This window comes from Peromyscus eremicus, chromosome 13 (assembly GCF_949786415.1).
Source record: "Peromyscus eremicus chromosome 13, PerEre_H2_v1, whole genome shotgun sequence".
NCBI classification, from domain to species: Eukaryota; Metazoa; Chordata; class Mammalia; order Rodentia; family Cricetidae; genus Peromyscus; species Peromyscus eremicus.
The window spans coordinates 4,793,388-4,810,792 of record NC_081429.1 but is presented as its reverse complement, the minus strand read 5'-3'; the positions used below and the strand labels follow the sequence as shown (position 1 = coordinate 4,810,792).

The window sequence follows — 17,405 nt, the reverse complement described above, 5'->3', positions numbered from 1 at the left end:
AAGGACCCAGGTGCAATTCCCAGCATCCCCATGGAGGCCCACAACTTTCTCTAAGCCCAGTTCCAGAGGAGCTGGCATTCTTTGTGTCCACTGCAAGCTCTGTATGCTACCTGTTACACACAGGCCACAACCTATCATATATATACCACAAAACAGAGATCGTACATGCCTGTGCACCATACTATGCACACACCACCTATTAAATACCCACACCACACTGCTCCTATCATCTAGTGTGTGTGTGTGCATGCACACACACACAACACACCACTCCATAGTACTGAGGACATATTCCACACTACAGCTACATCACCTAGCACATGCACAGCACCTACTACATGTATATGTGTCTAGCACACATAACACCACAATATACCACCTTCCACACACACTACCACTGCCTACTACACACAATGTCCCCACATACCACAGCACACTACCCATACCATCTAACACACATACCACACCACACACATGCCATAGGCACCACATAGTCTGTGTGTGCACATCGCCTATCATACACACAGAACACGTACCATGTAATACACACCACTTATCACACACATATAGAAGACCCTCAGCTCACATGGAGGTACTACATCATACCATACCCCCACACTCACACCACTTCAACACTGGCACAACAAAAACAGGGAAAACATCATGTAGCTGGTGGAGAGCTGACTTTGAATTGTTGGGCAAGAGGACTGCTGTAAGAAAACATGAACTTTTCTGGTCATGCGTGTAGCTAGAGTTTTCCTGCCTGGCCCACAGTCAGGACAAATCTCTCTCACCTGCCAGTCCCACAGCCGTCAGACCCAACCAAGTAAACACAGAGACTTATATTGGTTACAAATTGTATGTCAGTGGCAGGCTTCTTACTAACTGTTCTTACAGCTTAAATTAACCCATTTCTATTAATCTATACCTTGCCACGTGGCTCGTGGCTTACCGGCATCTTCACATGCTGTTTCTCATCGTGGCAGCTGGCAGTGTCTCTCTGACTCAGCCTTCCACTTCCCAGCTTTATTCTCCTCCTTGTCCCGCCTACACTTCCTGCCTAGCCAATGGCCAATCAGTGTTTTATTTATTGTCTAATTAGTAACACATTTGCCATACAGAACATCCCACAGCACATGCGACTCCACCGAGGAGCTTTCGCAGGCATCAGGTTTGTCTGACAAAGAAAGAACCTGGATATGGAATATGCACCTCTTCCCATATGCCCCGGTTTGCTTCCTGTGGCTGTGATAAACACCACGACAAAAAAACAACGTGGGGAGGAAAGGGTTTATTTGGCTTACACTTCCATGTCGCAGTCCATCATCTAAGGAAGTCAGGGCAGGAACTCAAGGCAGGAACCCAGAGGCAGGAACTGAAGCGGAGGCCATGGAGAAAAGCTGCTTACTGGCTTGCTCCTCATGGCTTGCCCAACCTGCTTTCTTATACCGTCCAGGACCACCTGCCCAGGTATGGCATCGCCCACAGTGAGCTAGGGCCTCCCACAACCATCCCTAATCAAGAAAGTGCCCTGCAGACTTGCTGACTACAAGATGAAGAGCATGAGTATTACGGTTATTGTGCTAAAGAGTTGTCCTCATGCGTCTACCTGGAAGGGCCTTCAGTATACTCAGAGACACAGCCATAGCCTTCTCTCAGCATTGCTTAGATCACAACACATTTCCTTTTTCTCATGGGTCCCCTGGCTCACTCTTAATATGGATCTGATTAACGTTATAAATATGTTATTCAAAATAAGGCTTCGAAGTATAAAGTGCTAAATCCTGGCCCTCTTCCCATCTGTTTGTCAAACTCCTCTGTGATATTCTTAACTAGGGTATCTAGCCACATTTTGTGTGTGTGTGTGTGTGTGTGTGTGTTGTGTGTGTGTGTGTAAATTAAAGATTTTATATCACACTACATTAAAGATTTATTTTCACTATATTGACTATTTCTTTGTCTTATTTATGTGTACTTGTGTCTGTGTGTGTGCCACATGTTTATATCTGTGGCGGCCGGAAGGGGGCATCAGATCCTCTGGAGCTGAAGTTGCAGATGACTGTGAGCTGCCTGATGTGTGTGCCGGCAGGTGAACCCGGTCCTCTGGAAGGAAAGCAAGTATTCTTAACCACTGAGCTTCTTCTTCACTGAGAAGAAAACAGGAAAATCTTTGGAAAGTGTAATTATTTAGCTCCACAGCCAGGTAGTCAGTCAATTCTGGACAGAAGAAAGGTCCCGTCTTGAATAGACACAGTACACACCTTTCCCTCCAATGTTTCTCAGAGAATCTTCGGATATTTTCAGTCTCAAGTATTGGTGATGATAAGGGAAGCTTCTAGAATAGGAAAAGAACACAAATGTCTATGTTTAGTGCAAATCACACCTGCTGACACCGTTCTTTGGCCCTGGGGTGACAAGAGTAACGAGTTCCCTGAAATGATTACGGAGGTCAAAGGTCAATTTGGCATGAGAAAATAAAATCAATACCAGTCACAGTGGCATGCCCAATCACTTTCCCATACTCAGTTGCTCCCTAAATGACAGTGTCATAGTCCACACATTTTAATTCATCGCACGGTATCCTTAAAAAGTTATTTAAAAGTCAACACTGTCTAGAAGGAATTCTCAGGAACGTATCATTTCAACCCATGGTGCTGAAGCTGGGGGAGAGAAGGACGTTTGCAGCTACTGTGCTTGGTTAGCAAAAGGGAGGAACTTCCATGTGGGGCTGATACGGGTGGATGCGCCCAGCCATGCCTTCCTCTGCGACCCCTTCTGAGAACAGCACCATTCCCGATTCACTCATTGTGCGTACATCAGAGAGCCGCTTGTGAACCTAGAGGCTCCGTTCATGGCTCACGGGCTATCTAACCTCACATTGTTGGTCTTTTGGAATGAAAGGTGTCTTTACACTGGAAACTGTGTAGGTAGGTATTCATGAGCAGCACAACAAAGGTAAACACACCAGTGTTCTTCTCCTTCCTAACTCTTCAAAGATGGCTGTGCTCAGTTTGGCCCAGAGGAATACAGCATTTGTGTGCAAGCCTGCTGTGAAACCAGCTCTCCACTCCCTCCAAAACTTCAGCTAGCAAGCTCCTTCCCAACACTCCCCATGCCATAGGATGTCAATGAGATGCAGATTAAATGTCATTATGAAAGACAATTTGCATCCATTCACAGCAGAAAGAAGAATTTAAATTTTCAATGTAATAGCACAAAACGTCCTCAGTCTCCCAGGTATGTTTCCATCCATGCTTCCATATCTCTGAGTTGGCCCTGCAGAGTCATTCAAAAACTGGAGAACAACCTAGAAGACTGGCAATATCCTCTCACTTCCCCGACTCCCTCATCCCCTCCCCACCCCCCACCTCCCCACCCCCAATCCCCTCCCCACCCCCCACCCCACCCCCATCCCCACCCCCCACCTCCCCGCCCCCTCCTCACTCCCCCACCCCCACACACTCCCCCCTGCCCATGAAAGGTCAGAAGGTTAAGAAGTGCTGAACTCTTGCAGCCCTTCAGCTCAGAGGGAAGGACCTAGAAACATTAGCTTTGTCTTTAACCTTGTCAGCCTGACCTTGAGACAACAGATGGGCATCTCTGAAGGGAAATGATGCTTTCCCAAATTGGCCCGGAAACCCTTCTCCGGTGTGAGTCTCCGTCACGCTTGAAGGCTACTCACCTATCTTGTGCAGCTCAGTGCAATTGCTTATTTGTGGATAGTTGACATTTGCCAGCATGGGAATCCGCTCTCTGGACGACTGCTCTATTTATTTTCCCTCTTTCTAGAAGGTAGTACACAATGCCAGACTCTGACGTCTGCATCGCTGTGCATCCTTTTCCCTTTGTGTATGTGTTCATTAACTATGTGAGGATTTCTTGAGGTTTTTTCTTTTCTTTTCTTTTCTTTTTTACTGTGAAATAGTGTTTTCAGGCACAAACCAGAACATTTTGATAATGAAATAAAATCCAGGTGTCCTTTTCATTACCCACATTCTCTGTTCCACTGGCCAGAGTGAAACATCGCAATTGTTTCTTAGGTATCTTTTCTGGAAAACTCCCAAAGGACATCACCTATCAGTTCCTGTCTAATTCTTGGGTGATGCTTTCTACGGAGGCTCAACACGAAGTCTACTCAATCCAAATAGAGAACCAATGACAGACAGACCAAAATAAGGATACCATCAAAGTCCAATTTGGTGAGCCTGTGAGTGTATAGGGACTTCTTACAGGGTTATGGGGGAGGGGTCACTTACAGGCCGTGGATGACTCAAAGGAAATTGCGTGACCAAAAGCTTCCCCCAGGGGGGATGATAGCTCATAAATTACATCTATGTTCAGTTCTCTGTTTTTGTTCCTCTTTATTTTGTATTTTCCTTCTTGCTCATCGTGAGTTGACAAACTACAGGCCTGTTTTCTAGAGTTACTGTCTTCAGTTTGTCTTGCTTCTCCAATCTGATCCAGAGCATCCCAAATGGACCAAACCTGTGTTCATCTGGGTCGACAAGACACTGGCCAGCAGCTGTGGGCACAGTAGCAAGGGAGTAGACAGGACTAATTCCCAGGAGAATTGACTCAGGAGGGAAGGAAGCAGAAGTCTAGCCTGCTGTCCACAGAACTAAGGGTGCAATGATGCTGTAGGATGCTGCAGTTCTGGGGATGAAGGGAGAGGAATGCACACAAGATTTCCATTGCAAGGTGATCTGGGGCCCATGAGGGCTTTTTGTCCACAAGGTCTGGCATGTCTGGGCCGTCAAGTGAAGGTTTCAATAACCACAGCAGGGAAAGCCTACTAGCTTCTTCTTTTCTCAGAGTTTGTCTTTTCCCTCAGGGACATTTGGCTTTGGGTTTCCTGGCCCTACTTTAGCTTGGCCAGACAACCCTATACTGCCCTTGTCCTTGCCCTTGGCTTCCTCTGTGTGGGGCTCTAGAGAGGTGTGGGGGTCTGGCTCTGTTAGCTTTCTATGGTGGTGACAAGAACCTGAGAAACATTTGAGAGGAAGAAAGGTCTGTGTTGGCTCACAGTTTCAGAGGCTTCAGCTCACAGCTGCTTGGCCCCATCACTCTTGAGTGTTTAGTGAGACCGACCATCGTTGTGGGGAGGGCCTGGTGGAGCATGGCTGCTCACCTCATGGTGTGTGGGAAGTGGGCATGGGTGGGGGAGGAAGGGGCCTTCTCCCACCACTCCCCAAAACTCTTAAATAGATACCTGTAGATGTAACCAACCTTCTTATTAAATAAGAAACATAGAACCAATGCAAAGAAGAAAGCCAAGAGGTCAGAGCTAAGAGCTAAAACCTTACCCTTTCTCCTGCGGTGGTCCTACCTCTCCAAAACCAGAGCTACCCCTGTGTTAAAGTCTTTATATAGAGTTCCTGTTCTGCCTTCTCATTGGTTGTAAACACAACCACATGACCGCCTCGTCATGGCCTATCTGTATAGGCCTCCAGGTTTTCTATGATTGATATTGAAATTAAAGGCATGTGTATCCAATACTGGCTGTATCCCTGAACACACAGAGACTTACCTAGCTCTGCCTACCAAGTGCTGGGATTACAAGTATACGCCACCACTGCCCTGCTTTCCTATGGCTTGCTAATAGCTCTGACCCCTGGGCAGATTATTCATTAACATACAAATAACATTTTAATACAAACAAAATATCACCATAGATACCACTTCCTAGTGTTTCATAGCAGCTCCAGAAGAGGACGAGCAAGGCTTTGGGGGGGTATTTCAGAACCAGAGCAGAGCACTTCCCCAAAATGAACGTGTCTGAAGGACACAGGAGCTCTTGACAAATGTCACCTGCTGGGAGATGGAGACTTCCTTTCTATTGCCCGGACTCTTGTACCCTTTATATAACGTGTACTGTGGAAATGTTATATCCCATCAAAAATGACCCAAAACAAGTCACTCTTTCATTCTCTGGATCTCATAAATATCAGTTTCCTTAGAGAGGAAAGTTTACTCAGTTGTGAACAATTAAAGATCTATACCTTCTTTAAAAATTACATATTGCCGGGCGGTGGTGGCGCACGCCTTTAATCCCAGCACTCGGGAGGCAGAGCCAGGCGGATCTCTGTGAGTTCGAGGCCAGCCTGGGCTACCAAGTGAAAGGCGCAAAGCTACATAGAGAAACCCTGTCTCGAAAAACAAAAAAAAAAAAAAAAAAAAGAAAAAAAATTACATATCTTTGGCTAGAAAGAAAACTTCAGAAGTGAAAAAAAGGGACCTGAGAAGCAGGTGCTAAGACCCCCCTCCCACTTTATTCTTTCACTTCTGTTGCAAACATCTTTTCATCTTATCTCCGTGGCTTCTTTGTGGGTTGGTTCTTTCCTGTTTGCCCTACTGTTGCCTAGCAACCATGGGCCCAAAGAGTCAGCTTGATTCTCCTCTGGGCCATGGTGGAGGTAGAGGTTTGGGTTTTGAGAACAAAATTCCTCCACTTAGCACCTCCCTGCATGGGCTGGGCATCCGGCTTCTATGAAACTGGGCAAGTCCACCTTCTCTGTCTTTCTCTAGAACGCTGTGGTGAGAGCTACATGGGAGGAAGCAGCTGAGGCTGGAGATCTCAGCCGGGCCTGACTTCTCTGCCCCTGAACAGAAGGTATTGGGAATTCAGCCCTTCCACCATGTCAGACTGCACTGAACACCACCAATGGAAGGCTCCAATTCATTACCATGCTCAGATTAATTCCATCAGCTACCTCTTCCCTATCCCCAGACAGAGTGGAGAGAGGTGGTCCCCAGGCATATACAAAAAGAGAAGTAAACAATGCGTTCTTCAAAGGCTTGATCAAGGCAGGTGTGTTCAACCGAAGAAAGGCCACACAGGGTTAGTGAAAACCACTCACTGTCTTCATTTCAAGAGTCCAGTTGAGTCATCTGGTCTCAGAGGGTGTCAGAGAGACGGGAAAGACACTAAACCTATGCAAGATCTCGTGTTGCCTTGATAACCTGAGAGAGATCAGTGACATAGATTTATGTGTTCAGTGCTCCATGCTGAGGTCTTTTGATCTTTTCTTCTCTTCTGCTGATCTGGGAATCAAACCCAAAGCTTTGACCACTGGAGGTGAGCACTGCAATACTGAGCTACAGCCCGACCCTTGTTTTGTTGAGACAAGATCTTTCTATGTGGCCACGGCTAGCCTTGAACTCATAATTCTCCTGTCTGCCTCTCAAGGGCTGGGATTGGAGGCGGGCGCCACCACACTCACCTTCTGGCTGCTGATAGTAAGAAACTCTGAGCAGTAGACAGACTAATACGGAGAGATGCGAGGAAGAGGATGTGCAAAAACAAGACTTGGGGACACACATTCTGTGGGCTGGTGAGCAAGAATATAGGTTACAGGTCATGATCTGAGACACAGAAGGCATGTGCTTCACCGGCATGGCTAGGAGGTCCTCTTGTATGTGGTGCAACTTGAAACTGAGCATCTCTACCATCTTGGCCTTGAGTCAGTCCTGCATCTTGTATCCTGTGAAGAAGGGACAGTCACTAAGCTAGTTGGCTTCTTAGGGAAGAATTTGTAGATAGAGTGTCACCTGAAAAGACCAAGTAAGAAAGGAGCCAACAACCCTTCGTGTTTTTCCAAATAGTTTCAGGAGGCTGGGGGGTGGGGGGCAGGAGCGAGCAAGTAAAAGGTATTTTCAATGATGGGCGGGGACAAATATTAGGTTACACAATTCCAGTAACTCATAAGAAGGAAATAATAATCTCAAGTGGCCATGGCTCGCCTGCCAAGCAGCAAGAGCCAAAGGTCTCTATTCAGTCGCCTGTGCCACGTCCACCAGAGGATGGCTGCATACAAAGCTGGCCGTTGTCTCCAGAGGAAGAGCCATCCCGAGTGACCACACATTAGACCTGGGGAGGGCTGGCAGCAGCTAGCAGAGCTGATAGACCATCACAGAGCACAATTGTTCCGTGCCTCCTGGGTCCAGCCAAGAGGGGTTTAATTAAAGGAAAATAAAGCCATCTCAGTTCACCTGGGGAGGAGGGAGGGGCCAGCCAAGTTTCCATCTGATACTTCTCAGTTCACGGTGTAGCTCTCTAATCACTGGACATTTGTTATTACTTCTTTTTTATTTTTCTCTCTCTCATTATTAGAGTAGGAATTTAATTAAGGTGATTGCATTATTAAACACAATAGAAATAACTTTTGCACACTAAGCCTTCTGTCTTTTCTTTCAAAGGTTGTGCTTCCCTTGAGAACCCGTCATCCCAGCAGCTCCTGACTTCTCAAGTTAGGGTCTTGGAGTCCTTCTCTCAGTCCATTTAGTAGATAATACTTAAGGCTTAGGAAAAGGTTTTGGGTTTTTGTTTGTTTGTTTTTTATTTTTGTGGCTGGCTTTGTTTTGTTTTAAATCTTACCTAAGAAATACATTTGGAAGTCGGGTGTGGTAGCACACACATGGAATCCTGGAACCCGGGAGGCCGAGGCAGACGATGCGCTAGCCTTAGAAACATAGAGCTATCTCTCTTTTATAAAGGAAAATGGTACTGATAAATAACGGCTTCTGAATTTTCCTATCTAGCGATCACATGGATGGCGGGGGTGGGGGTGGGGTGGTTATTTTTCTTTGTACCAAAATCAGTAACTAGAGTACCCGACCCCAGCAGCAGTAATCGTTAGGAACACGAGAAGCTGAATTGGATCAGCCCTGTCTGTGGCTTAGTGAAAACTGAAAACGAAAACACTCGGACTTTAAAAAAAAAAATTATTAAAATCTTGAGCTTGAATGGATAATTGAACGGCAGATCCTTTTTTATTCCCAGCTCTTCTCCACTTGAACGAAACTCAAGCCCCAGGCCTAAGAGATCCTTGTTTGCTTCTGCCTGGCCTCCTGCCCCACCACCAGCCTTCCCTGGGCTTCGGTGTCCTGTGGTCACTTTTCACTTAAGTGTCTCCAGAGGACTGTGCGGTGGTGTGGACACTGACGGTCTGCCACTCCCTCAGACTTACGGGGTTGCTCTTCATCAAGGCCCCGGCTCTAACAGGACTAGTGCAAGCCTGGCTCTCGCTGTCCAGATGCCTTCCTCCATACCTCCTCCATGCCCTGTTCTTTGTGCTCAGGCCTGTGCTGAGTCAGGTCCAGCCACTGGCCTCTTTCCATCTTTAAGCTCAGCACAGGCTTCCTGGATGCCTGTTTCCCATCCCTTCTCATCAATTCCTGGTTTCTTTTTTAATACACACACACACACACACACACACACACACACACACACACACACACACACACAGAGCTACTGAGCAAAACCCTCAACTCCCTGCCAGGCTCCTGGAACCTTCTCCCAACACCATCAACTCCTGGGCTCCACAAGCTGCAGCGGCCCTGGCAGGTATTCCCCAAGCTCTGAACCCAAACTCAGGCACCTCTGCCCTCTTGGCTTTCTAGCTAGTGGTCTCTGGGAGTGTTGATACTTCCACAGGCAGCCCAGGCAGGGTGATCCAACCTTTCAAGCCCTCAGTAAATGTGTTCTGATCTTTTCCAAGGGCCTCCGCCTATTCCTCGAGGGTCTCGCTAGAGGGCGCTCCGGCATCAGCATAATCAGGCACAGGTTGTGAATCTGAACCCGCATTGCGCAGCAGGTTTCCAGTCCCTACACTCAGTCATCATCCTGGCAAGTGCGCATGCGTACAGTTGTAAGTGCCCATGTTCTGATCTCCATCCTAGTCCACGGTAAAGGATGGCTCAGAGGCTCAGCCTTTGCGTGTTATACTATTAGCCTCACTAAAGGCAAAAACAATGACTATGTAACTTCCTACTCTATTAACCAGACTAGATTCACTCGAGATCTACTTTAGTTGGTGACATGTCGTATCTCTTAAGCCCCTCAAAGGAGAGAAAAAGAATCTTATAGGATGCGATTTCAAAGTTACTGCCGAGTTATTCCATTCTGTTTACTTGAAGTAACTGAATCCATCTTTGGGTGGAAAGTCTTGTGGATAGAGACAAGCAGAAAAAGCTCCGCGCTTGAGAAATCCGTCACAGGCCAGACATGGAACTCACTGTTCTTTGAGAAATGTCTTGGTCTGCCTAATCAAAACGAAGTACAGTGCACCCAGTACTGTGTCCACTCAGGGGGATATACCCCAGGAGGGCCACGGTCTCTGTGAAAGTGGCTATATGCTCTTTAACATTGGTTTCCTTACTCATATCAAAGGTACCATTTATCGGGCACTGTGCGTGCCGGGCACCCTGCCAAACCCTACCTGTGTGATCTCATTCTCCCCTCAAAAGCACCCCATGGGTTAAGTACATTTCCAGAGATGGAGGCTCCAGGTTGGTGAGGGAATAGATGGAATCCTTCTTGTCTGTCAACACAGCCTGGGATCTCCACCTTGAGGAATGTTCATAAAAAAAAAAAAAAAGAGGCTCATGGAGGATCTGGAGGGTCCGGCAGGTATGTCTGGTAAATAGTATTTTCCCCCGCAACTCCAGGGCTTTTCAGTTGAAATCTACATTTGAAGGAAATTCCTAGTTGCCTCAACCAAATGACATTTTATGTGTTAGGAGTTAAATTATCAGCTGTAAAATCAACTTATTACCTGGTGAGCAAAATTAGAATGTAGAGCCACAGCTATTCAAAGATGGTGAGTGGCTGTGTAATGGCTCTCTTCTGGAAGGCTCTATTAGTGTCTATTAATCTGCTTTTTTGTACTGGACAACAGACAGCCCTTAACTGCTGAGCACCACCGTGAAATGCAGAAATGCAAGGACTGCAGGCACAACCGGGAGGCAGTTAGCAGTGATCAAAACAGCAGGAGGAAGGCAAGTGCCCTTCCGACTCTTCTAAAGTGGAAGCACGTCCCGTTCGGGGGCAGAAGCAGGTGCCGCCAAAGCTTCTTATGCTGAAGTCATTTGCGAGAGCCAAACTGAGAAGGGCCATGCCCATCCCTTCCCAAATGCCTGAGTCCCAGGCTCCACATTAGAGTCCCATGCTGACCAGTCACCCGTCTGCGACAGAAAGGAAAGAGGGAGAAGAGAGAATCTCTCTAGGGCATGTCCACGAGAGAGTTGAGAAAACTCTTCCCAAAATACAAATCATACCTTCCCAGTAACAGACAGGACACAAATTAAACTGGATGAATTTCCTTTTAAAATTTTTTAAACTTACATTTAGTATGTGTGTGTGTATGTGCATGCATACACATGCACATGTGGAGGTCAGAGGGCAACTTTAAGGAGTCAGTCTTTTCACTCCCTCCACCACGTAGGACCCAGGGATCGAACTCAGGCTGCTATGCTTACCTGCAGACACCCACTCAGCCATTCACACTGTCCCTCAGTACATTTCTTTGTGCTTATCTGCCTTTTTGGATCCCTGACTCTTCTGTGGGAACCACCACTTTTTAGGCTGGAGCCATGTCAATCGATGTGTTCTGTTCTTGGACAGAAGTGCTGGATTTGAGGCAGACTAGGCAGGCCAAAGAGAAGTGTAGACTCTGAGCTTTTGTCGGAGTTATTGGATAAGTCCTTTTTCCTTCTGGGTTCTAAATGGAAGAATATGAGGCCATAAGAATTAAAAGGACCAGCACAGAGGGAACCTGAGGACAGGTGGAGAAGATCTGGTCTATGTCTACTTGCGAGCTCCTGGATCCAGTCCTACCAGAAGAGAGAACCTTCACTGTATTTTTTGTATCAGAAAATATATTAATATATTTGACCTTTTGCCAGCTCAATTTGAGATTAATTTGAGACAAATTTTTATGCTCCTGTCAAGGGAGGGCATCCCAGAACCAATGCAACATTGGTCTTAGGCAGGCTGTCTGCACTGAGGTCTCCCTTAGCAAGTCTCAGTGCTCAGACCTGGGTTTCTTCCTCCAGCAAGGAGGATGGGTAATTTGCATGGACCGTGCCAGCACTAACGTCCATCAGCAGTCCCTGTTCCTGAGTCTAGATGGTGGAAGCCTGGACTGGCTTTTGCAGTTGTGAGAATTCAAAGATGGGAGAAGGCTGTCCTTCCTTGGATAGGTGTGTTTTCCTCAGAGGCTTTAAGTACAAATGAAATCTTATAACCTAGCATTTGATAGGAAGACGCTCGTGTGTGTGTGTGTGTGTGTGTGTGTGTGTGTGTGTGTGTGTGTGTGTGTAATTTTTTTAAATCACAAATGAATATTTTTATTTTCTTTCCCTGGACTGTATTTGCTACCTTTTCTGTCGCAGAAGCCAGACCTACAGAAATGTGACTACTTGTTCCTTGGCTGGCCATTTCAAGATCCCAGCATCATCAAATCTCTGTGTCACTCATAATCACCCGCCAGTTCTCTCTGCATCCAGAAATTATATGCATCTGCTACATGTTTACAAGGTAGAATAAAACCACTGAATGTAGAGTCAGGAAATGGAGCCCAGAGAACATGCATTTGTGACACATCACACCATCAGCTCCAAGCTATAGACACAAGTTTTACAATCAAGGGTTGTCTAGAGTCAGGTGATCTGGATCTCCTCTCCCCTCCCCCACCACACCCCTCCCCCATGGTCTGAAAGTAGGTAGTTCTCAAGGTGTAATGACAAAGGGTGCCTTCTCAAGACTCTAACCTTATCTCGGATGTCAGCAGTGTCAGGGGTGGGGGCTTAAAACCAGGTGACAAGCAGGGCGCCTGAGAAAGAATTATCTGGAGTTATCTTATCTAAGCAGGTGGGCGGTACTCACAGCTGAGTCTCCCGGGTGCCCCCTGAAGTTAGGGCAGGAAAGGGAGTTTGTGCATCAAGGACTAGGGTCTAGGGCACAGTACAGGCACCATGATGCATGAGACCACGCGGTGGGAATGGGATCCGGGTGGCAGGCTGCAGGCTCAAGGAGGTCAGCTGGTCCCCTCCGCCCTCCCGCGCCGGTGCCGCAGTCTCACCTCCCTAGCCCTCTGCAGAAGCTGCCCTTGCCCGGCTAGCTGCGGGCTCAGCCTGGGGCGGGGGTTCCGGAGCCCGGAGCTATTTTTAAAAGACGCGTCACCGGATTGGGGAGGAAGAGCCCGCGCCCGGGCCCATAGTCTGGGCGCGGCCAGCGGGAAGGGTCGCCCAGGCGAGTTTCGAACGACCGGAGCGCGCGAAAAGGCGCTACCCGCCGAGGAGACCCCGCCTGACCCCGGGAGACCGCGGGGCGTGTCAGGGAAGGGGCGTGGGTGGTGGGCGGGACCAGAGGGGCGGGGCCGGCGCCCTCTGGCCGCAGCAGGCTGGTGGCGGCGGCGGCGGCAGTAGCAGCAGCCACAGCAGCAGCAGCGCGGGTACTGCAGGGACCTCAAGGCAGCAACGCGGACAGAGACACCCGGGGAAGCCCGCGCCCCGCCTGCGCCTCCGCGGCGCGCCGGGGAAGCCGGAGCCAAAGCGGCTCCGAGGCGCCACCAAGGCCAGAGGCTACTGCGGAGCCGCAGCGCGGGGAAGACGCAGATCGAACCGGGCGAGCGCGGAGGGAGCAGGCATCCTACACCACGGTGTCTGTCCGTGGCGGCTGCGTGGGAGACAAAGCCTCCGGAGAAAGATGCCCGCGGGGCGCGCAGCGGGCGGGCCAGGGAGCGGGCGCCTCCGAGTCTAAGTGCGCCTAGCTGGCCGAACGTTCCGGGGACGCCGAGGCCCCAGCGGGTCCAGCGGCGGGCGGGGCCCAGGTGCGCCGGGTCGCAGCGGGCCTGTGACTGCTCTGGGGGGCGGCGCCCTCCCGCCGCAGCCGCAGTGGCCGGCGCAGCAGCGAGGAGCCATGGGCAACATCTCCTCTAACATCTCGGCCTTCCAGTCTCTGCACATCGTTATGCTGGGCTTGGACTCTGCCGGCAAGACCACGGTGCTCTACCGGCTCAAGTTCAACGAGTTCGTGAACACTGTGCCCACCATCGGCTTCAACACCGAGAAGATTAAACTGAGCAACGGCACCGCCAAGGGCATCAGCTGCCACTTCTGGGACGTGGGCGGCCAGGAGAAGCTCCGGCCGCTGTGGAAGTCCTACAGCCGCTGCACGGACGGCATCATCTACGTGGTGGATTCGGTGGACGTGGACCGGCTGGAGGAGGCCAAGACGGAGCTGCACAAGGTGACCAAGTTTGCGGAGAACCAGGGCACGCCGCTGCTGGTCATCGCTAACAAGCAGGACCTGCCCAAGTCGCTGCCGGTGGCCGAGATTGAGAAGCAGCTGGCGCTGCACGAGCTCATCCCGGCCACCACCTACCATGTCCAGCCGGCGTGCGCCATCATCGGCGAGGGCCTCACCGAGGGCATGGACAAGCTCTATGAGATGATCCTGAAGCGCAGGAAGTCTCTCAAGCAGAAGAAGAAACGGTAATGCGTCCGAGCCGCGATTGGGAACGAGGCTGAGCGAGCGAGCCACTGAGTGAATGAATGGATGTCTGGGTGAGCGAGAACCCGCGCCCGCGAACAAAGACAACGAACCAAAGCGATGCTTCGAATTTTTAAAACACAATCTCTGTACCCTAATACGGGACTTGGAGACTCAACCCGGGTGTGGAGGCTGCATTACCACCCAGCTCGCCACCTGCCCCACCCCCCACCCCAGCTCAGGGGACCTTTTGTCTAAATGCTTGAGCTACCGATGGGGTGGGGTGGGGGGAACCGGCGGGGAGTGGACGTGAGGACGCGAGGGTCCGGTAGTGAACCCTCTGGCCCCAGGTGGGAAGCTTGGATGTCAGAGACAAAAGCGATTTCTTCTTGCCTCCATCAGGGCCAGAAGTTCAGGCTGCCCAGCCCCCACTGCGGGGGGAATCACGTGTGAGTTACCTGAGGTATGCAGTTCACAGAACCCTGGGGATACCCCTGTGGGAGCGGGTAGGCAGTGGGGTGTACTGATTGGGGGGGTGGGGGTGACCGCTCCTTGCATTCTGGAGCTGTGCAAACTGAGTAGTTTTATGTCACAGGGCAGGTCCCTGTTTGCAGTTTCATTTGTCCTACTCTGGGCCCAAAGGAGGTGGTTGTTTGGGTCCATCCAGAGGACTGCCTTGGACCACGCGGCAGCTGGAGGGCCCAGGGTGCTGCTGTACTTCTGGCCTTGGCTGGGAATGGCCTGGAAGACGCCACTTTCCAGGGGTGGGTGTGTGTGGTTTTGTTGAGAACTGCTGTTCAGCCTGGGATGAGACCTCTTCCAGATGGCCTAGGCCCTGTCCATGTGTTGGTCATTATCACATAAAGAGACCAATAAAACAAAGAAAAACAGAAAACCATTGGAGGTGGTGGTGGTAGTACAGGTGTTTCAAAGGGTGAGGTTCTTGACGTTAATGCTGTGTGTGTGTGTGTGTGTGTGTGTGTGTGTGTGTGTGTGTTCCCTCCATACTGCATAATCGGCATAAATACTGGACCCTCTGTGTGGAATTTGAAATTCTCTCAGCCTACTGATTGGTTTGGAAGGAGCACACTAGCTACAGATGTGTGCAGAATTGCAAAATGGTTTTCTTAGAATGGATGTCTGATAATCCTAACCACGTGGTGATAGGTTTCAGACATGGTTTTTTTCAAAGAAAACAAACAACAAAACAAAAAACAATTCCACAAATGAATAGTCTTCACCTTAGAAAAATAAAAAAGACTTTGTCCCTTGTACCCCGTGGTACTGCAAGTGGAGACTTGTTCCCATTTCTGAGCTGGGTCTTGGTAGCCTATCTGATTTCAGTATTTTACTCCAAATGTGTCGTTAGAGTATTTGATGTCATTCACCAAAAGAACAAAACCCCACCCTGGAAAAGCTGACCTCGTTTGCATGGATTTGAAGGGAGGCACAGTCTGAAGGATGAAGTCCCTTGGAATTCACCCTTGTGGGAGCTGGCCTGGCCTCAGAGCCAGCCAGCACTTCGGTTAAACAACAGTGAGTGCTTGAGATGAAAGGGAGCAGGCGTGTGACGTCATGGTCACTGGTACTCAGGCACTTCACAGTTTACTTGAAAGAGGCTTTGGAAAATAGAGAAAGTGAAAGAATAAATACATATTTTTAATAATGTAATTTTAAAAAATCCTTTATAATCAGGAGTGAGCCTTGGCTTGTTCAAAGCTGTCATTTACCCTGAAACACAGTATCAAAAGAGAAATTTACAACTGACAGTTGTTTTTGTTGATTTTTAATTTCCCCTCTGAATCCATCTTTTAGGGTAGGATTTTGGTTTCCCTGCATGGCGACACATTGCTGTGCGAAGGAGGCCATGGTTATTAGTGAGTACGGAGTTGGTCACAATATGAGCCCATCCCTATTGTCCTTGACACACTAAGAGTCAACTTAGGAACCATAGGCAGGAATCATGGCTTCCTGCTTGAAACCCAGTCCTTCGATTGTTTTTAAAGCTGAAATCTAGCAGCCCATGCTCCTTCCGTGTGTTCGGTAGCCCTCCCGTGCTAGTCTCTTTGTAGACCCTCAGTAGAGCTAAGCAGTGATGAGCCGCCTGCAAGACCTGTTTACACAGCAACGGGCATTCCTGGCTTCTTCATGGGCTGGTCCCATGGTCTGGAGATTCTGTATAGCTTAAAAAAAAAAATCCACCTTCTTTTATTTTCTTCACAATTTCTTAAGCACTTTGACATTTTGGTAGTTCCACAATATGGAGAGAATAATATATTTATTTTGTGACATTGCCTATGCCAAATACTGTAACCTTCCTGTGTTCACAATACCCGAGTTCCAGGTCAGTGTTCGAATCCTGGCCTGTTTGAACGATGGCATGGGATGGTTTTGTGGTGTTTCTCACCCCCCCCATTATCAGTACTTAAGGGTGCAGTTGGCTGTTCGTAGTTGTGCAGTGGAGTCAAACCCTGTGGTGTATCAGCAAATAGTTAAGAGTCTCAGTTGATTTCTGTAATGTTTGACCTAATTAAAAAAAAGCCCATTTCATCTGTGACAAGAGGGAGCCCAGTGAAGATCACTGTGTGGTGGTGGTGCCATGGGGGAGTTCCCATCACATGCCAGCAAGGTGGTGATGCTTCTGCCCTTTGGAGAGGACTTTGACCTCCCCAAGCGAGGTTTGGAATGGTTTCTGATAGACACAGGGAGGCCGGTTTTGATTTAGAGCTGTTCTCTTCACACTCTGTGATGGTGTTGGGACCCAGTCCCCTGGCTTCTGTTTTTGGTTTTCCTGTAATTCTCTGTCTTCACCATTCTCTTTGTTCCCACCCCCTTTTATAATGCATATATGATGCTGTGAACAGAAATAAACTATTTATACAATCAAACTGGTGGAGGCATTTTCTGTGGATTTTTTTTTTTCTTTCAGATTTCTTGGTTCATTTTCTAGGCCTCTGGAGCCAGGGAGTGGAGCACAAGGTGGTATTGGGGTTCTGGTGGGTTCCAGTGGTGTGGGCTTCGATGAGGTCTGGGTCCACCCTGATGGTGGGTGCAGAGGCTCAGTCCCTCATGCCTGTCTACTGGGCCATCTCCCTCCGTGTTTTGCCCGTTAGTTATTTCAGTGATCCAGAAT

General features: G+C 48.9%; 1 protein-coding gene across 1 annotated transcript; it reads left to right on the top strand.

The window, feature by feature from the left end:
- The first annotated feature begins 13,204 nt into the window (after positions 1-13,204).
- On the top strand, positions 13,205-17,160 carry Arl4c (ADP ribosylation factor like GTPase 4C). Its single transcript, XM_059278072.1, has one exon. The coding sequence runs from the start codon at positions 13,700-13,702 to the stop codon at positions 14,276-14,278; it is 579 nt and encodes a 192-aa protein (XP_059134055.1). The 5' UTR covers positions 13,205-13,699; the 3' UTR covers positions 14,279-17,160.
- The last annotated feature ends 245 nt before the right edge of the window (positions 17,161-17,405 follow it).